Source organism: Hibiscus syriacus, unplaced genomic scaffold (assembly GCF_006381635.1).
Source record: "Hibiscus syriacus cultivar Baekdansim isolate YM2019G1 unplaced genomic scaffold, ASM638163v2 tig00016212_pilon, whole genome shotgun sequence".
Classification (NCBI taxonomy): domain Eukaryota; kingdom Viridiplantae; phylum Streptophyta; class Magnoliopsida; order Malvales; family Malvaceae; genus Hibiscus; species Hibiscus syriacus.
This window is the reverse complement of record NW_024062384.1, coordinates 745747-768331: the sequence shown is the minus strand read 5'-3', so window position 1 is coordinate 768331 and position 22585 is coordinate 745747. Positions and strand designations below refer to the sequence as shown.

The 22585-nt window shown below is 31.9% G+C and overlaps 1 protein-coding gene across 1 annotated transcript; it reads right to left on the bottom strand.

The window, feature by feature from the left end:
• Positions 1 to 5447: 5447 nt before the first annotated feature.
• Positions 5448 to 21895, bottom strand: LOC120208309 (zinc finger BED domain-containing protein RICESLEEPER 2-like). The gene is made up of 5 exons (XM_039207610.1): positions 21828 to 21895; positions 21699 to 21770; positions 21409 to 21552; positions 21223 to 21294; positions 5448 to 6348 (listed from the first exon to the last, which is right to left on the bottom strand). Exons 1-5 carry the CDS (start codon positions 21893 to 21895, stop codon positions 5448 to 5450), a joined length of 1257 nt encoding a protein of 418 aa, XP_039063541.1.
• Between the last annotated feature and the right edge of the window lie 690 nt (positions 21896 to 22585).

Below are 22585 nucleotides of genomic sequence, written 5' to 3'. Positions count from 1 at the left end.
GGAATTCGTAAAGAAGTTTTGCTGACATAGTTAATGCAGGAGAAATGGTCAAAATTATAGTTAAAAACGAGAGACTCGATGAAGGTGAGTCTTACAAAAAGTCACCAACGAGAAAGAAGAACAACAAGGTCAACAATATGAGGAAATATGACTCTAACAACATTATTGTGTCTTGACCTCAAGCTGCAAGTTCATCCATACAAGGTCATGTTAAGTAGGGGGCAGGGGAGTCAAGTCAAGAAAGAGAGAAATATCAATTCGACCCAATCCCTATGACTTACAAAGAATTATTCCAGGTCATGTATGATATACATGTGGTATTTCCTTACCATGTGTCGCATCTGCAGCCCCTATCCCAAATGGTACGATGTCAATGTCTAATGCAAGTATCACGCAGGGGTCCCTGGACATTCAATAGAAAATTGCACTGCCTTTAAAAAGATCATCTAGAGATTGAGGCAAAAGAATGTCATAAACTTTTGTGATAGTGAGCAACCGAACATGGCTCAGAATCCACTGACAAGCCATGCAGGTTCAGGAGTCAATGCCATTGTTGAGGAAAAAAAGGAAGAAGATTATGAAAAATGTTAGTGATGTGAAATCCCTAATGCGATGGGTGTGGGGTCAAATGATCTAGACAGACCTATTGGTCCCTAACCTAGCAACTGAACGAATTAAGAATGAGGGTGTATGACAATATCACAATTATGATGAACATACTCTACAACATTGTCCTGAGTTCCGAACTCTAATACAAATAATGATGGATGATAAAGAAATGGAGGTTTACCAAGAAGCCGATGAAAGAGAATAATGAGAGATTTATGCATCTGAAGGTTCATCTAGGGGATCTACAATGCTAGTTGTCCTCTAGTTGTCACACTAAAAACACATCCGACAGAGAAAGTAACCCCTAAGGTGATGATCACACCCCATCTCCATTCTCTTATAAGGACAAAAAATGAGTCCCTTTGAGATATGAGTGTAAAATAGATAATGTGAAAGCATCATAGATTGCTGAAGAATAAGTAAGTGAAGTGGGCTATTTTACCAGAAGTGGGATGTGTTACACTCTGGATCAGCCTAAAGAGCCTGAGAAAATAACTACCGCCGATAAAGAGAAGAAGGTTAACTTATTGCTGAAAAAGGATGAGTCAATCATTAACGAACCTATGACTGAGAAAGGTGATGTGGAGTTCTTGAAACACAGTGAATAGAGCATTGTTGAACTACTGCACATGTTACCTGATCGCATCTTAGTCCTCGCCCTTCTATTGAGTACCGAGGTATATCAAGATGCCCTGTTGAAGGTTTTGAATCACACTTCTGAGCCTAAGGATATACCTGTGAACAAGCTAGATAGGTTGGTTACGAATATCCAAGAAGACAACTTCACTATTAGATGTAAGGGACATGTTTTATCCTGAGTTCTAGTTGACAATAGCTCTGCACTGAATGTAATGCCATTAGTAACCCTGAAGAAGTTACCCATCGAGAGTACACATATGATAAACTGCCATAGTGTCATTCGAGCATTTGATGGAACAAAGAGAGAAGTACTAGAAAAGATTGACATCCCCTAAGTATTGGCCCATCCACCTATGAGGTCAAGTTCCTTGTCATAGACATCATGCCTACCTACAATTGCCTATTAGGAAGGTCGTGGATCCATCAGGCAGGGGCAGTGTCATCCACGCTGCATCAGAAGCTTAAGTTTGTGATCAAATGGAGGCTGATATGTATCAATGTCGAAGAGGACATTATTTCTTTTGTGTCCACTACTACTCCTTATGTAGAGGTATATAAGGATGCCATTGAATGCTCCTCCAGATCTCTAGAATTTGTCAATGCAACATTCTTGGCTGAAGGGAGAATGATATCTAAGCCTAGGTTGTCTAACTACACCCGAATGGGATTAAAGATGACTTCAGGAAGAAGGGCTAAGGTTAGAAAAGGGATGAGAAACCATTTATAGGGAACTGTTAACCCTATTTACCCCACTACCAAGATAGATCGCTTTGGTCTAAGATATCAACCGACTCTGAGAGAGAAATTAAAAGGCATCAAGAAAAGCCATGAGAGGAAAAAAATGAGGTTAGCTGGAGAAGACCTCAGCTGGGAGTCGATGACCTTCTCGCCATTGTATAACACATTTATGTCTGGAGGAAATATGTTTTAATAGAGTCAGCAAGAAAAGAAGTCGATCGTTAAGAATTCCCTAGGACACCTAGGCATTAATGGCATACTGGGTGATGAATCAAAGGAATGAATATGTAATATCCCAAATATCATACCAGGGTCTATATTGGAAATATTGGAAAATTTAAGATTTAAATTGAATAAGTGGTAAAAGTTGAGAAAAAGGATTTGGATTAGTGTTTAGACTAATTTGTATAAATAGATAAGTTAATAGGGTATTTTAGTCTTTAAAGGAAAGTTAATTAAAAATAGATAAGAAGAAATAGGAAGATAAAAGCAATTTCATTACACTTCTTCTTCTTCTTCTTCTTCACGTGGGTATTCTCTCCTCCCTAGCATAAGGTAAATTCTCATTATTTAGTGTTTTCTTTAAATTATGGGTAACTTTGGTAATATTGAGTAATATATGTGCATAAGAAATGATTAGATGAGATTAAAATGAAGAGATAAGGAAAATAATAGTGATATTATAAAATGGGTTTTGAAAGGATATGTTAATCTAGGAGTGTTTATGGATGTTTTATGGTAGATTTGACTTGTCATAGAGGTAAATGAGAGATTAGAAGCATTGGATAAGGTTTATAAAAACATTAGAAAACTGGTGTGATTCTTATAACTTAATGTTATTGGTAGATATTAGATGTTCTATAAAATAAGATGAAGGAAAATTTGTATGGATAGGTAGAGAAGTGTTGTATAGCATTTTTTGGTGTTAATATAAATAAATTTGGCCCTATTTGGCTAAAAATCGGGTGAAAAACTGGAAAATATGGGTAAGGGTATCGTTACTGATAGAACAATATCGATACTATAGGCTAAAAAATGGATGAAATTACTGGATAGTATCGATAGTGATTCAATCAGTATCGATACTATTGAGACAATATCGATACCATTGAAGAGGTTATCGATACCATGAAACATAGAACCTAATTTAGGTATCGATACTAGGAAGGGGTATCGGTACCCTATTATAGAAGTATTGGTACTATGGTAGTAGTATCTATACTTTGGAGCCAAAAATGTTAAAAATAGGCTGATAATGATATAGAAAGTTAATAATATATTCTTTTGAATATGGTTTAATTACAATGCTTAGGAAATATTCTAACATTGAGTATGACACATGTTTTAATGGATGATTGAATAGATCGGAACCAAACTCCTGAGACAAGCAAAACTAATGGTGCATTATAAACATGAATGGAGGTACAAAAGAAAAGAAAGAATCATGACAAATGATTATGATAATTGTGAATAAAATACTTATGGTTACATAAGGGTTTAGTTACTATATTATGACTCACGAAGATATACTTAACGTGTGTATTTCCACGTGTAGGTAACAGTAGAGAATAATCCAGTAAGGAGTACAGCAACAGCAGCAAATATCTTCCACTAAGGTTGACTCACCAGTAACATTAGGACAATAAAAATCATTTTGGAAACTTGTTTGGCATGTAATAAAATATAACAAAATATTTTGTAATATTTGATAATGAATACTTATTTATTATGTTTATTTATGGGGTATTAAATTTGCAACAAAATTTTAAAGGTTCTTTTCAAAATGAGTAAACATTTTTTAAAGTAATGTAACATTTGTATTCGTATATCGAAACATGTATGTATATGGGTGTTACAGAATAGATGTAGGCATTTATCCCATTCCGTCAGGCTTTGTGTTGAACAATTGAACTATCGAAGAATTGGTTGTGTTTTACAAATTTGTTTTAGAGTAATGCACGAAAACTTTCCCTACTGTCTAAACCCGAGGCAGTAGGTGATCTTATGTAAAGGGTTAACCTATCTGTTTTTAACCTTTTAATGAAAGATGTATTTCTGTTAATTTACAAAGTGGTAAACATTCTTCCATGCATTTCTTATTATTTATATTATTATTTTCTTCTATTTGTCTTGATATAGGATAGATTCTTTTGTATGTGTGTTTGTGTGTGTGTGTGTGTGTGTGTGTATATATATATATCTTCTTGTTCGTTACTCTTTCAGGATGTCAAATATCAATAACATGATTGCTGATGACACTGACCCTGAGATTGATTTCTAGCTGCCTATATATCAGGGGGAAATCGAGGGTTGTGATAATGATGAGGAATATGACTTACCTTTTGAACTGCTAAAAATGGTGGAAAAGATGATAAGCAAATTCTATCTCATGAAGAGCCTACTGAAATTTTGAACCTAGAATCATATGAAAATAGTAAATGAGTAAAAATTAGCACCACCTTATCTACTGAGGGACGACAGAGTTTGATTGAACTGCTCTGAGAGTAGGGATGGCAAATGGGCAGGTCGGGTGTGGATACCCCTTCCCCCATCCCCATACCCACCTAAAATTTTTCAATCCACCACCCGCCCACCACCCATGATGGGTAAGAATTTTCAAATCCACACCTGCCCGCATGGGTACATTCTCAAATCCATCCCCACACCCACTACCCAACTGGAGACATACCCGGCTAGACCCGTCTGACAGCAAACTTAAGTTATACATAAGCAACAAACATAAAACAAACACGTCCATTAAGAAGCATACAAAAATAAACCAAGGATTATATGAGTTAAGTGTTAATATATATCTTAATGTACATAAAACACCATAATAAAAGTCATAATTAAAGCCTAGAAACATAAATGACAAACACATAATTTTTTTGTTCTTTGGCAGGACATTCTCAAATTTCAGGCAATACTTGTGACATCTGATACTCCAGTATTACAATCATCATTCTCTATTTCCTCCATTTAAGAGCTCTCCAATTTAAATTCACTACTACCTACATATATAATAGAAGGCAAAACTAATATAAGTTAGTAAATAAACTTTAATATAAGCACAATTTGACAACTAACATAGACTAACTAATAATATTACCTTTAATATCGGCCCAAAGCCAATTCTGAGCACACATTAATGCTTCAATCATCTCCGGAAGTAGTCGACTATGATAAGGACCAATTACTCTTCCACCTGTACTGAATGCAGATTCTGATGGGACAGTGGAGACATGAATGCTCAAAATATCCTTTGATATTTGTTGGAGAGTTGGATAACTATTGCCATTTTTTTCCACCAGTTAAGAATATCAAAATCATCAACAAGTGGTATATTGGTTGTTTCTAAGTACCTGTCCAAATCATATTTTTCTAAAATTGCATCATTATTTGCTCTATAAATTCAGTAAACTCGTTCAACATTGTTCATTTACCCTTGGTATTGAAAACCTTCAGCAAACTTGGTTCTTACCATTTTTATATCCATAATCATCCACCAATTCATGTAGAAGACCTTCAATTCTATCAATCTCAGCTTGAACAATAAACTCGTCATAATTTTTTTCAAAATAGAAACGAATCAATTTTAGCTTGAACCTCGGATCAAGTATAGTGGCCACGTCCATAAGACCATTAACATCAGCCCAATACTTGTTGTACTTCTCCAACATTACTAGCACCATCTTTCTTATATAATCACAATGAAATGAAAGCCAATTTGACATTGCTATTCTAAGCCCACAAATACATGGAAAATAATTATTTGACGTGGAATATTTTGAGGCAGAAAATACAAGTGTAATATCGTTAAATACTTCCAATAAATCACAAATTTTCTCTACCTTTTCCCAATCTTCATTAAGTGTCAGATTCTTAAACAAACTTTCACGACCACTCAAGATAACAAATACCTCCTTATAATTTAAAGCAACCATAAGCATGTCATAAGTCGAATTCCACATAGTCTTGCAATCAAGTAGTAACTTTTTTGTACATTCAAGAACCAATTGCTTAGCTACTTCTTCAAATTTTTTATTTCTTTTATCTGAAGCAATCCAAAAGCCAACACTATCCCTAATTCTGTCAAGACCAATTTTTATCACAGCACTCAACCCATCTTGAACAATCAAATTAAGTATATGAGCACAACAAAGCATATGAAGAAAACGTCCATGCAACATTAGCGAGCCATAAGGAAATTCTTGGTGCAAAATATCAATCATAGCATCATTAGTTGTGCAATTATCCACAGTTATAGAAGATAACTTGATATCAATATTCCAGGAGTGGATGCATTCTTTCAAATGTTCAGCAAGAACCACAGTCGTGTGAGGTGTCGGGACATACAAAAACCTATCATATTAATGTGACATGCATTAACACATGAAATAAAGGAAAGTGAAACTTCATCAAGGAAAAACTTCTAAAATAATATTACCTAAGTGTTCGACTTTGGAGTTTCCATCCATTGTCAATAAAGTTTGCGGTGACAGCCAAATATCCCTTTCTTTAATTGCTTGAGGTCCACATGTCAGTGGTCAAGGCGATCCTACTATTCATTTTGCTCAACAATGCGCTTATGCCCTCTTTTTCAGTCTCATATCTTTGCATGATATCTTTCTTGGTTGTATTACGACACGAAACTTTAAAGCCTGGTTGAAGTGTATTGGAGTACTTCTTAAAGTCATAATGCTCAGCAATGGTAAGAGGGTATTCATGCAAAATGATCATTTCTGCCAAGTCTTTTCTCCCTTTATCTTGGTGGAATTCATATGGTGTCAAAGAAAGAGTGTCATTCGAACCACCATCTTTAGCTTGTGTTCCAAATAGCCTTGTTTGTCAAATATGCAAAGCATTTTTTGACACATTTATTTGCATGCTCAGTTAAGTGACTTGTCCCCGCTCTTGGTCCTCCAGTAAGTTGTTTATTGCAGTAGTTACATTCAGCTTTTATTTCCTTCCCAACTCGTTTTCTTGTAAAGTGACTCCAAGTTGTTGATGAATGCCTCGAAGTTAAGGGAATGACCATAGGATCTGCATTATCAGTTTGCTTTTGACTTTTGTCACCACATTCAGAAGTTGGGGTAGAACTTGCTGTAGTGGTTGGCTTTGAGATTGATGGTAATGAGGTGGTTGTAGTATTGTGTTGTTCACTTTTGTCTGCCATTATGTATTCTGTAATTAAAATTACAATAAAACATATTATATAAGATACATAAACCACATATTAAGCACATTAATACATGCATCAAAGTAAGTAAATTCGAAACAACAAGAAGAAACACATAAATTATTGCTCTACGGTTGTCATTTTGATTTTAATATTATGTTGAATCTAAGAGCATTTGTATATTGATTTTGATTTTTAAGATTATAAAACAAACAGAACATTGCATGTGCATAGCATAGTAGAATGAGCATAGAGTAGGTGAAATACACATTTAATTTTGAAATTACTTAGTTCAACTAAAAAGAAACCCTAATCAAGACAAGAAAATAAAAATGAGAAATTGGAAAATCCATCTTAAATGTAATGCACCAGAACCAACATCAGGTTGGTAACTACTATTTGGTAAGTCGTAGCAAGTCATAAGTGTACAATAACACTAAACAAAGTCGATGATGTGAAGATTTAAAACACAGTCCCAAAATCAAATTTGAGAAAATCAAGATTACATATCGAATGTGGTAATGCAATAGATAAATTATCTTCTACTTTTCACAGGTTTCATATCATTATTGAGTTCTGAATTCCAATAAAAAAACCACTTTATTTGGTCTATAGAACAAAATGATAAACAAAAGGCAGCAATTATTTGTCAACACAAATAACATCCACCTCATAAGGAAAACTCTCAAAAAATATAGAAGCAGCAGATATTTTCTTCCCACCCGGCATATGCCATCCATGGCTCATATGCATTTCTCGCTAAAACAACACTCGGACACACGTGTACCGCATATACCAAATAAGAGTGTACACACGAAAATCACTCAAAGAAATACAATAAACAAAATATTTATTCCTCCTTTTCCATGTAGTTGTACGTTGCGAAATTAAAATAGCAAAAAAAAGTAAGATGTTGAAGTAAAACGATAGTGATGGCCTTAGATAGGGGAAGATTTGCTTGATTTTTATGATGAATCGTTCAATCCCTAACACGGCCTAACCAGCCCTGTCCCGGGTGGACCCGTAAGCCATCTCTCTTTTGACGCATCATCCCAATCCAGAAAAAGAATACCAAAACAAAACTAAGAGGATTAGATCTAAAAACCGGAGTATTCATTTTACAATAAATTAAAGCGGCCACAAACAACTTCGATACAGCAAACAAGATTGGGGAAGGTGGTTTTGGATCTGTGTATAATGTGACATACAATTCTACTACCCACAGAGGAGACCAGAGTAAAGATTAAAGAAGAAGAAAAAGGCATACCTGAATGAGATGAAGACCAGAGTTTGAAACTTAGAGAAGAAGAACTATCTGAATATCGGCGCAAAGCAAAGCACAAGAGGTTTGAAAGAAAAAAATAGAATCATAAACTTATCCCTAATGTTTTGTTAAATTATAAGTTATATCTTATACAATATTAAGATTTATAAATTAGTCTCTAAAATTATACCTAAATATATAATGGTCCAAAATTTAATGGATATTTAGTGGGTGGGCGGATGTGGGGCGGATGCGGGGCGGGTAAGGTCTCAACCCCATCACCTGCCCACTACCCATGATGGGTACCACTTTCTAAATCCATACCCACCCACTACCCACTAAAGCTATACCCATCCCCGCCCCAATTGGAGTGGTACGGTGTGGAATCCACTAAATTGTACCCGTTTTACATCCCTATCCGAAAGTATAAAGATGTATTTTCTTGGTCCTATGAAGACATGCCTGGTTTGGACACAAAATTGGTGGTACACAAGTTGTCAATAAAATCGGAATGTAGACATGTGGAACAAAAGCTTAGAATGATGAAACCCGAGATGCTGTTAAAAATTAAAGAAGAAGTAAAGAAGCAATTCGATTCTGGATTCCTCAAAGTAGCCAAATATCATGAGTGGGTGGAAAATATCGTCCCATTACCAAGTAAGGATGGGAATGTTCGTATGTGCATTGACTACATAGATCTCAATAGAGCCAGTCCGAAGGATAATTTCCCTTTGTCGCATATAGACACCTTAATGGACAATACTACTGGAAATTCCCTATTTTCATTCATGTATGGGTTCTCTGGCTACAATCAAATAAAGATGCACCCTGAAGATATGGAGAATACTATGTTTGTCACCATGGGTGGGACATTTTGCTACAATGTGATGTCGTTTGGGCTAAAGAATGCAGGGGCAACATACCAAAGAGACATAGTAACATTATTTCACGACATGATTCATAAATAAATAGAAGTTTATGTCTATGATATGATTTTCAAGGCCAAAACAGAGGAAGAACATGTTGAGAATTTGAGAAAACTCTTTCAGAGACTAAGAAAATGCCAACTGAAACTCAATCCAAGTAAATGTACCTTCGGGGTAACATCTGGGAAGCTCTTGGGCTTTGTAGCGAGCAGAAAGGGAATTAAAATATATCCAGACAAAGCCAAATCCATTCAAAACTTTCCACCCTCACATACACATAAAGAAGTTCGAGGATTTCTGGGGAGATTAAATTACATCACTCGGTTTATCTCACAATTGATCGAGCGACCCCATTTTTCTCCTTCTCTGCAAAAACAACTCAGGAGTGTGGAGTGATGATTGTCGAGAAGCTTTTGAAGCAATCAAGCAATACTTGTCAAATACCCTAGTCTTAGTACCACCTATCTCAGGCAAACCCTTAGTCATCTATTTATCAATCTTTGAGAACTCAAGGGGTGTGTATTAGGGCAGCATGATCAAATTGCGAGGAAAGAGAAAGCAATTTACTACCTCAGCAAAATGTTTATTGATTATGAAGCAAAGTACTAACCGATCGAGAAGTGTTGATGTGCTTTGATTTGGGCTACTCGAAGGCTTAGGTAGTATATGTTGTATCACACCACTTGGTTGATTTCCAAACATGATCCCTTGAAATATATGATGGGTGTATTTTCTCTATCCGGAAGGTTGGCTCATTGGTAGATTTTATTATTAGAGTTTGACATCCAATATGTTAGCCAGAAAGCAGTTAGGTGGAGTGTTATAGTAGATTTTATCACAACCAGGGCTTCTGAAGAATATGAGCCACTGAGTTTCAACTTCCCAGATGAAGACTTAATGGTTATTTCGGTAGAAGAAATGATTACTTCCAGCAGTGAACATTGGAAGTTGAACTTCGAAGGTGCTTCAAATGCCTTGGGGCATGGAATTGGGGCAATTATGGTCTCACCTAGTGAAGAACATTATCCTTTCATCAGCCGACTGAATTTCGATTGCACAAACAACATGGTTAAGTATGAAGCTTGTGTTTTGGGTCTCAGAGCTGCCATTGAGCTCAAGGTAAAGACACTCAAAGTATACAGGGATTCAACTCTAGTGATCTATCAACTCAGGGGTGAGTAGAAAACAAAAGATCCCAAACTGGTTGAATATCTCTGGTCAACAATGGAAACTGGTTGCATCAATTACACTAGAAAATGTCACAGGTGCTAGATTTTTGGAGATAAGATTCATACCTTTCATCACCCGTTGCACGTGATGATAGCCCCATGGTCGTTTTCTATGTGGGGCATGGTTGTCATTGGACAAATTTCACCTAAGGCTTTAATGGTCATCGTTTCATCTTAGTGGCAATAGATTACTTCAATAAATGGGTAGAAGCGGCTTCCTATGCAAATGTCACTCAATCAACAGTCTGCAACTTCTTAAAAAAAGAGATCATATATCAGTATGGCTTACTAGAGAGAATCGTCTCTGACAATGCTTTGAACTTAAACAATAAAATGTTGAAGTCAGTCTGTGAACTTAACCCAAAGGTCGATAGCGACTCCGATTTTTATTTATTTTTTCCTTTATTTATTTTTAAAAACTAAATATTTCCTATAAAAAAAAGCTGGACCGTTTCCTCGCATAGCCACAAAAGGCTTAAGTACCGTTCCAACAATATTAATGTGATGTAAGTATATATGCCCTTGCTTCTTGCATGGTTATGTTTCATTACGTAAAATAAATATATGTCATTTTTAAATGAAAATATTTTTTATAGATTCTCATAAAAATAATAATAAATTAAAAATTAGAATATTTATAAATACGAATAAAGATTAAAATTATTGTACAAATTATACAAATTTTTAATAAAAATTCACGTCTGTGGAAAATTTTAAAATAATGTTTAATAATGAAATTGATAAAAACTCAAGTAGGGATAATGACGAACAATAAAGAAAAAAACAATTTAGGAGAAGATCAGTACTAAATTAATAGAATTATTAAATATGAAGGGTTAAATTTATTGAACTATTTTGAATTAGAACCAAATTAATTGATTGTATATGTTTTAAAGAATAAAACTATTATTATATTAGACCCTTCTGTTTTAATTTTAACAATGGAATGACATATTTGTAGCAATATTTTAATCGACTGACTAAACTGTAAATTTTAGAAAAATACGACATGTCTGTAACCTATCTAATAATTGAGTGGCCTGGAATGTAGTTTACCCTATTAATGATCCATGTCAAATAATCTTTTTGATCACTTAACCTTCAAAAGTTACAAAATGGTCATTCAACTTATCATATTGTTGCAAAATATCACCATGATGTTACAAATAATAATTAAATTTATTTAATTGATATAAAATGATCATTAAATTTATGGTCATAAAAACATCAAGGTGACCATTTTATAATAACTTGATAAATCTAATGATTATTTTTTAAAATTTTGAAAGTTTAACAATCATAAAAATTATTTGAACATAATTTGGGGAACTCTAATATACTTTACTCCACTAAATATTACTACTATATTAATGTGGTTAACACTCTCCACTCTCCACTCTCAAAGGAATATCTTGCATCAACCTTTACTTTAGATAAATTATTTATATAATTATATCATATTTATATAAATTTTAATAAATCAATAGTTAATATCACATACACATACATATATATATATATTTACGTGCCATACAAGAAAGGAGCCACCTTAGTGGTATAGGTGTTAATTGATATCTAAAAAAATTATTTTTTATATGAATAAATTTATACAAAAAAAAAATTAATTAATAGAATTTTAAAAAATATCAATATCACTTTAAAAATATTTGAAACCCTTTAAAGGGAATTGATCTTATCATTTGCTTTGATTCATAAAATGTATATATCTTAAATTTTGTTTCTATAATTTAAATTTTCTGACTTTACTCCTAATATAGTATATAATAGGATAAAGTACACAAATAGTCATCCGACTATAGGGTGATATTTTGTTGAGCCCTTAGACTATTAAAGTTACAAAATGATCTTTCGATTATAGGGTGTTGCTTTGTTCAGTCCCCCGACTATTAAAAGTTATAAAATGGTCACTCGATTATTTAGTATATTTCAAACTCGTCCTTTTCCGTTAAAAAATTGACGGCAATCCAAGCTGGTTGTTACTCTGATGACTGATATATGATAAAATATGATCTCATAATCTAAAAAACTATCATATCTCAGTCAACAAGTTAACATCCAATCAGATTGTTGTTAAATTTTTAACAGAAAATGATGAGTTTGAAACATATTAAATAGTCAAGTAATCATCTTGTAACTTTTAATAGTTGAGGGACTCAATAAAGCAACACCCTAGAGTTGAATGACCATTTTGTAACTTCCAATAATCGAGAGACTCAACAAAACATAATCCTATAATCGAGAGAATATTTGTGTACTTTACCCTATACAATATTATCAAATCTATTTCACTTAGAGCCAAAAATAGAAACATACTAAAAGCAGAATGATACCCATTACAAGAGTATATTCGGCTTTGTTATGGATCGTTAATGGTGAATTACAATAAGCATGATGGATACATGGATTTTATGCCAAATTTAAAATTGCCCTTTGTTTTACTTTCCCACTTTACATTATTTAACTTTTGTTTATTTTTCCTTTTTTTCTAATTTCTTCTTTCACATTGTACATATTTTTTTATTGTTTTAGAAAAAAAAATTGAGATAAGTCAAATTTTGGTCCTTGAACTTTATCGTCTTTTAGTTTGGGTTTTGAATTTTACATTATTAAGAAACAAAAAAATAAATTTAATGACTAAATTGAAAAATTACCAAATTCCAAAACTAGAACGAACAAAAAAAAGGCTACATTCACTTGTAAAACATTGTGGTAATTTTAAATGTTTCCATCCATATCCCTTTTGTAACATTTTCTCCATCACAATCATTAGAAAGTTGCTCTCTCTTTTCTTGACAGGTGGTTTAAATTTAAGGTAATCTACATTTGTGACCATTTAATTATGAGAGATTCTAATCTAATAATTGATCTTTCAATTTATCAATCGAATCACTTAACTATTTAAATGATGTTAATTAAGTCACATTCCATTAATATTTTAACGGAGGTGTTGACCTTACAGTTGACAAAATTAGTATAATTTGGTCCTCATTAATTATATATTTTATCAATTTGGGCATAGTTTTAAATTAATTCAATTTGGTCACCATCTAATCGAGGATTAAATTTATTAAATTAAATTAAAAGTAAGATCAAATTGGTATAATGTGTAAGTAATAAGGACAAAATATATAACTATACCAATATTGTTAATTGTCAAGTCAACACCCTCGCTAAATGTTAATGACGATTGACTTGATTGATATCATTTAAATAAATAAGTGGTATGATTGATAAAATTTAAAAATGAAATGTCAAATTAAAAGCTTTCCATAATTAAGTGATTATTAGTGTAGTTTAACCTTAATTTTATTCTAGGATGAAATAAGTTTTCCTCCCACAACTATTCATGGGCTAGAAATTCTTATTTAAAGTATGTTTGAACAATAAATATTTTCTCTTTTTTTTTTCAAATTTTAATCTAATTCTAATTCTATTTTTTTATTAATTTGGTGTAAGTATAAAGTAATATATGTTCCAAAATAACTCTCAACCATTTGATATTGACGCTCACACTCCTAGCATTCATAGTGCTCGAACTCATGACTTCAATGAATAACAACAATTTCTTTACCATTGAGGTCGCGTGGTTTGTGCCCTAATCTTAGTTTTAGAGGGGAGGAGAAGGGAGATTCTAAGAAAAAGGAGATTGTTTCTATTGGTCTAAAATCTATGACCTAAGAGAATATGAGAGAACAAAAATAAACAACTTAACTGACCGACCAAATGTACTTGCTCAACTGTTGAACTTTTTTCTTTTAAATATTATAATGATAATAGTATAGATTGAAGTAAAACTCTATGGAAACATATTATATTAATATTTTTAAACTAAGTTGAGATATAAATTAGTTAGGTAAACTAAGATATTTGGGTTGGTGATTTATCCACGGTTGTATTAGTAGGGCAAACTTTGAACAAATTGAACTACCAATTTGACTTACAAATAAAGAGTATTTAGGGCATTGACCCTATAGCCTGCGATTTCGTATGCCGGTAAAAAGTAATTGATAGTTACTCATTCGCTAAGTCCAATTAACTTGGATTTTAATTGAAATTAAAACATTTTAAACAAAATACTAATTATCATTGTGTCTTAAACCCAATGAATAAATTAGTGAAATTTAAACCTCTCTCTTTCATTTTGACTATACCTATCTTTTACACCCCCTAATGCCCCAATGGTGCTTTTGTGTGGGGAGAATCATTTGGATTTTTGGACCTAACTTTGACGCTAAACATGTTTTTTGCATTTCATTTTCAATACTTTTTAACCCCTTTTCTTATAAAATGAATTGCTTCATATTTATTAGTTATTGTTAATGGAGTGAGCAAAATTGACCAAACTTGGTGATAGAGTTTGGGGGCAATTTAAAAATTTTTAAAATTTAGAAATTTACATTAAAAGTTTCAAAATTTTTGAAGGGTTCAGTTTACATTTTTTCAAAAAAAAATTGAAGCCTAACTAAAATTTTTGAAAATTTGAGAAGCTTAATGAGAATTTTTAAAAATTATGAGAGGGGTTTAATTAAGAATATTCAAAAATATTGAAGACTAATATGAATTTCTAAAAAATTTATGAAGAGAACTTAAATATTTTGAAATTTTAAAGGTCTAAAGTATAGTTTTTTAAATTTTTTTGGGGCCATGAAGCCTACTATCTCCCTTGTGTTCCGCCGTTGGAAATCGATTTTTAATCAACCCAAGCTCGATACGATATTATAGTAAAAAATTTGACTCTATTTTATATTTTGTTTAAAAATAATTTTACTTATTCTGAACTCAACTCAAAGTTTAATTGAAAACACGATTCTGAATCAATTTGATTAACATAATTTTTAATTTTTATATATTTTTTAAATGAAAAAATAATAAATTAAAAATATTAATTTATTTAATTTAATAGTATAAAATAAAGTAAATTTTAATCTAATATCATAATTTAAATACCTTATAACTAACTTTTTACCTGTATTTTTTTCAAAACATATTAATAATATATAAATACATAAAATGATATTTTCATAATTATCTTGACCTGTTTAAATTCTTTTTAAAAAATCGATTCAAAACTTAAATCTTATCATAGAAAATTCGACTCTATTAAATTAAAACTTGTCAGATACGATTTTTTTTACTACTAAGAAGTAACTATTTTAACATTTAGCGTTCACATCTCTGACATTCATGATGTTCGAATCCGATACTTCAAAAGATAACAATAATTTATTTACCACCGAAGTCACCTAGTTCAATGGAGAGCTAAAATTTAAAATATCTAAACATGTTTTCTTCGCATTTCATTTTCAAGACTTTGGGTTGTTGATGGTCCTTATTTAGTTATTTATAATCCAAAATTAATTTCAAATGTTCATCATAAGATTAAGCACACATTATGGTCCCAAAAATTAAATATTCAAGTGCTCTTTTTTCTTCTTCTTAATTTACTATTTTTCATTCTATTTTTTTATTTATATTACTTGTAATTGTGATTGTGTGTTGTGCTTGTAACTTCATATTATGTATTAACTATAATTTTAATTGGTAATTAAAATAAATTTTAATATAATTTTAGTAATAGAAAATTATTCGATGATTAAGTTTATATAGTCAATAATTCATATGAAATATTTTTTTGACTAAGTTATCATAAGATATAATCTTTATTAGATATAAGTTTGAAAACTAAAATTTTCTTGTGATAAGATTCTATAAATACGGAGTATATATTAATCTTTATAATTATGAGAAAAATATCATAAAGATATAATCTTTTTATATATTTTTTTTTATTTTATAAGGATGCATAACATAATTCTACATCCGTTTATAAAATTTTTTATTATATTATCGGTGTATTAAATAATTGATTTAGATAAAAAAAATATGGAGAAACTATGTATTTAGACATCCAATTATTCTTACGATTCTATTTTGATCACTCAACTATTTTTCAAATTATATTTGACATTACGTTTTTGGTCATCCATTGTTAAAAAAATTGTTGGTTATATTGATGGGTCATCATAAGGTAATAATACATCATGATTGGAATTTTTTTAAAAAAATGACATATTAGTAATTATGTTAGTTTTTTAATGATGTATGACCAGAATGAAACCAAAATATAATGATATATATAATTTTAAAAAATAATTAGATGGCTCAAACATAATTATAAAAATAGTTAAATGACTAAATATATAATTTATTGTAAAAATATCCCTCAAGAAGGTGAAATCATTAATCTTGCGATTAAAATCAAACTTTTGTGCTGTTGGGCACTACTCACAAAAATCCAAACAATGTTCCCTTTCTTTAGACAAATGATGTCATCAAAAATCACCAAAACCTCGACCATCAATGAATTAATCTAATATAATTAGGGGTAAAGTACACAAATAGTCTTTTGACTATAAGATAATACTTTGTTGAGTCTCTCAACTATTAAAGTTATAAAATGGTCCCTGATAATAGGGAGGTGCATTGTTTTATCTCTCGATTATTAAAAGTTATAAAATTGTCACCCAATTGTTCATTATGTTCCAAACTCGTCATTTTTCGTTAAAAAATGAAGATAATCTGAGTTGGACGTTAACCAGTTAACTGATATATAATAAAATATGATATCATAATCTTAAGCGACTATCATATTTCAGTCAACTTGTTAACGTCCAACTCAGATGATCGTTAATTTATTAACGTAAAAGGACGAGTTTGGAACATAATGAACAGTCGGATGACCATTTTGTAACTTTTAATAGTCGAGGTACTCAACAAAGTAACTCTCTATAGTCAGGAAACCAATTTGTATCTTTTAATAGTCAGATACTCAACAAAATAATATCTTATAGTCGGGAGGCCATTTATATACTTTACCCTATAATGAGATAATATATTAAGTCTTTTAAATAAGTATATAAATTTAAATTTTATTATTATAAATAAATTAAAAAAAAATCGTCACTATAATAGATTTTTATAATATTTTATGTAAATTAATCGATTAATAAATAAATATAGATAGTTAATAAAAGAATCATTAAAATTCTAAAACTCTTAAAGATAAATTAATAAATTAAATAAATATATAAGATTAACTTTCTCGTTCGTCCTAATCTTTGATTAATAATTTAATTAAAAAATTAATGTAAGTGCTGGGTTCGAAGCTGTACTTGGACTTCCCAACTATCAGTATTGTTTTCACAGCCAAATTACTTTTTTCCCCTTTTCTAATGTCCCACGAGTGGACAAAGACGGGTGTCTTTTTGGCCTTTCCCGACCTCAATGATCATATTTTATATTAAATGTATTATATTATAAATTAGGGTAAAGTATACATATGGTCTCCCAACTATAAGAGATGCTTTGTTGAATCCACCAACTATTAAAAATTACAAAATGGTAACACGACTATTTAGGATGTTCTATACTCGTCCTTTTTTGTTAAGAAATTGATGACGGTCTGAGTTGGATGTTAACTTGATGACTGAGATTTGATAAAATATGATCTCATAATCTAAAAAAACTATCATATCTAAGACAACATTTTAACATCCAGCTCAGAATGTTATCAATTTTTTTATCGAAAAAAGACGAGTTTGGAACATATTAAATAGTCGGGTTACCATTTTGTAACTTTTAATAGTCAAGGGACTCAACAAAGCAACATCCTATAGTCGAAGGACCATTTTGTAACTTTTAATAATCAAGGGACTTAACAAATCATCACCACATAGTTGAGGGACTATTTGTGTACTTTACCCTATAAATTATTATTTTATGTATTAACAATTGAAAAAATATTTCTTCTTTGAATGGATTGCATTAATATTGTTATTCGTCTTATTTAAAGTTTAAAATTATAAATTCTTAATTATTTAGATATATTAAATGATTTTTAAACAAATATATTAATGGAGTTAAAATCTTTTATATATAAAATATTTTTTATATTATATTTATTAATTATTATCGAATATATTTGTTTTCTTATTGTATTCTATAGGGTAAACTACATTAGATACTGTCAAACTTTAGGTGATGTATCGTTTATAGCACTGAACTTTCAATTTTGTCAATTGTAACATTGAACTTTGATTTTTGTTTCCATTATACCCCTGGATCGTTAAATCATTCACAGTCGGATCAAAACAATTTTGTTTTGGTGAGGTGTCTACGTCAATAGCTGTCAGTCACAGTCGCAATTGTCAGCCACGTCATCGTGCCGTTAACGATTTAACAATTCAGTGATATAATTGGCAAACTTGAAAGTTTGGTGGTATAAAAGATTCAATATCTAAAGTTTGATGGTATATAATGAAGTTTACCCTATTTTATATCGTGTTTGAAATCATAATCATTAATAAGTTTGTGGAGTCAATGGGTCAAAGATTGCTATTGAGTTTATCCTTTATGTAACTACTTAATAAATTAATTAAATTATCTCATTTTACACGCCTCCCACACGATTTGGGTAGGCAAATATTGGCAATCATCCTTATAATAATCCACTTTTATTATTTGTTATATAATACTTTATCCTTTTTGTTACTGTAATACCAAGCATGGATTCAATAACATAATTGAATGCTTTTCTTTTCACCTTTCTGCTTTATTTTTTTTAATGTGAAAAATATTTGTTATAAGAAATCAAGTCTTTCCATTGGAATCATATTAAAACAATTCATTTTTTGATATTATGGTGATATATGTTGATGGAAACAAACTTATCTCGTTAGTTGGTGGTTTATATTCTTTGATTTGAGCGAAAAGTAAAAGTTGATAATATAATGATCATTGATCAATTTTTTTTGTGAGATATGTGAAAACATAAGGGTAGATGAGAGTAAGGAAGGAGAAAGGAGAAAGGAGAAAAGATGGAAAAGATCCCTTCATTTTAGTTATAGTTAAAGAGATATTTATAATTGTCCTACCTGATACCACTTGTCACACTTCTAGAGTTTCGGTCTAGCGGGACCTTCGGCCTTAGACTTTTTGGGATGCTTCTTAGTTGGTTGTGCGTCTAAATAAGCCTTAAAACCACGCATTGTGAGAACTCCAACTAACCAAAGGTTGGATCAAGCACTCAAGGCTTAGAAGGATGCGGAAGCTTTAACACCAATTTTACCACTCATGCCACAATAATATGAAAATACAAACACGATCGTGGCTACTAGCCACCATGAGAGACAACTAGCACAAATAAAATTAGAATAAAGAACAAAGGAATAAAGTAAACACTTCAGAACTTTACTACTCTCTCATATTGTTATACAAAAGATAATTTTAACTACTCGTGATCAGCTTGCTAAATAGATCTTGTATTCATTTATTAAATTTTAGTTTGATAGATCACGTAAATTAATAAAATAATTATGATTTTTGGACGAAGTATCAATATATTAATATATTTGTTAACTCAATTTTTAAATACAACACTTTGTTATTCCTTGATCTTTTTAATCACTCCATACTTTCGGCTATTTATTCATTTTATTCTTTAAGTCGTGACTATATGCATCAGCAACATATATCAACTATAAACATTCCGATCAGACGGTCTAAATGAATTTGAATCAAGGTATTATAATTTAATTTTCATTGATATAATATTATTTGAATATATTTAATTTTTTATTCAATCATATTGTGAGCACCATTTTTAACCACCTAAAACCCAAATAAAAAAACAAACCCTTTTACATTTTAAACCCGAAGCCCAACTACCCAAAACCTAACCCCCAAATCAAATTCGAATCAGGTCCAAACTAGACCCGACCCGAGTCCAACTAACCCCCAAACCCCCAATTGACGTGCACCATTTTCATCCCCAGTCAACATTCACCTTTTTTTACCCCCAACCAGATTCCACAGTTCTTCTGCCCCAACCAACAACCACCATTTTCACCTAGTGATGGCAAACGAGCGGGTCGGGTGCGGATACCCCCCTCCCCCATCCCCATACCCACCTAATATTTTTCAATCCACCAACCGCCCACCACCCATGATGGGTACAAATTTTCAAATCCATACCCGCCCACGCGGGTACATTCTCAAATCCATCCCCACACCCACTACCCACTAGCGACGTACCTTTCTAGACCCGCCTGAAAGCAAACTTAAGTTATACATAAGCAACAAACATAAAAAAAACATGTCCATTAAGAAATATAATAAAACAAACGGAAAAATAAGTAACTATTTTTAGAAATAAGGCTTTTTAAAAATATATATATATAGTAAGTTTAAACATATAATTATCCTTTGTTTTTCCCTTTCAAATTTTATGATCTTACTGGTTCTTTTGTACTTCCACGTTCAACATTTGAGCTGGTCACTTAGCTCTTCCTACTTCATATCAAACAAAATAGTATAGATTCGACAAACATCCTAACCAAATCATCAAATGATGCCAAAATACTCTAATTAACACTAACAAAAGCAAGGTAGATAGAGCTTTAAAATTGTAAGACATGTCCCTATAAAAACATTTTTTTATAGACGACGGGCGAGTGAAACAACATAAAGAACATTAACAAGGTAAACTTAAGGCATTACAAATAGCATTTGCAAATTCCAAGACATCAAAATAAAAGATAAACGTGTCCAGATACATACACAAGAGCAAGACCTCCAATTTGTGACAAAGAATCCGGGCAGGGTCCAGTAAGGCTATTATTGTTTAACCGTCTGATACGTCCAGCAAGAACAAGGGTAAATACATATAAGAAACAGAGCTACTAGAAAGAAACTCAACAGGGAGATGAATATGATGAAAAAACAGTAAAAAATATGGACACTTACAAATAGTTGAGGTTTTTCAAGTCTCCGAAGGAAATCGGTATTTCGCCACTGAAAGTATTGTTGGAGAAATCAAGAGTCTGCAGCTTCTCTAACTTCCCAATCGTAGCTGGAATCGGACCCAAAATAGCATTATTCTGAAGCAACCTACTCATGAAAAAAGAACAAACAAGTAATTACTTAACAAAAATACAGGAAATTTAAGTCACAAAAAAAAAAAGGAAAGCCCAAAAGTACATGAAAAGATTAGCTAAATTTATATGCAACTTAATCAACAAAGGCAATTAACTTACACTGACTGTAGCTCAGTAAGGTTTCCAATCAATGGAGATAAAGTTCCAGACAAGCTTTGACTAGGAAGGCCCCTGGTCAAGGTAGAAAAGATAGGAGTTTACACAAATACTAGGTTTATTTTCCTATACCAGTGTGAAGTGCTATTAGAAATAAGCCAGTTATGAAGAGAAGAATTACAAAGCAGAAACATAGCCATCTGAAGAGCAAGTAATTAATGGTTCTTGATTTATGAAAAACCAGCAAAAACAAAGCAAAAAATGGAACATAAAGGAAACGCCTTTTTTCCTTTATTTTTTCTGCTCGAGAAACAAGCAAAATATAGGAATCAAAGTTGGGTTTTTTGTAGATTTGAGGCATAGAGACTAAAGATTAAAGATTAAAGAAGAAGAAGAAACGTACCTGAAGAGTGGAGACCAGGAAAGATCGGCGCAGTAACAAGATTAAGACTAAAGAATAGATCATATTAAGACTAAATATCCCTAATATTTGGTTAAATTACATGTTATATCTTATACAATATTAGAATTTATAAATTAGTCTCTAAAATTACACCTAAATTTATAATGGTCCAAAATTTAATGGATATTTAGATGGGCAGGAGGATGCGGGGCGGGCGGATGCGGAGCGGGTAATGACTCAAACCCATTACCCACCCACTACTCACGACGGGTATCAATTTCTAAATCCACACCCGCCCACTACCCGCTAAAATTATACCCATCCCCGTCTTAATTGGAGCGGGTGCGGTGCGGAATCCACGAAATTGTACCCGTTTGCCATCCCTATAATTTCACCCCCAAATCACAGTTAAGCACCCAGCACGCCGGCCACCACCAGCTACACGCCTCTGTAGAAACAAAAATAGCAATGATTTTTTTTCCAATTG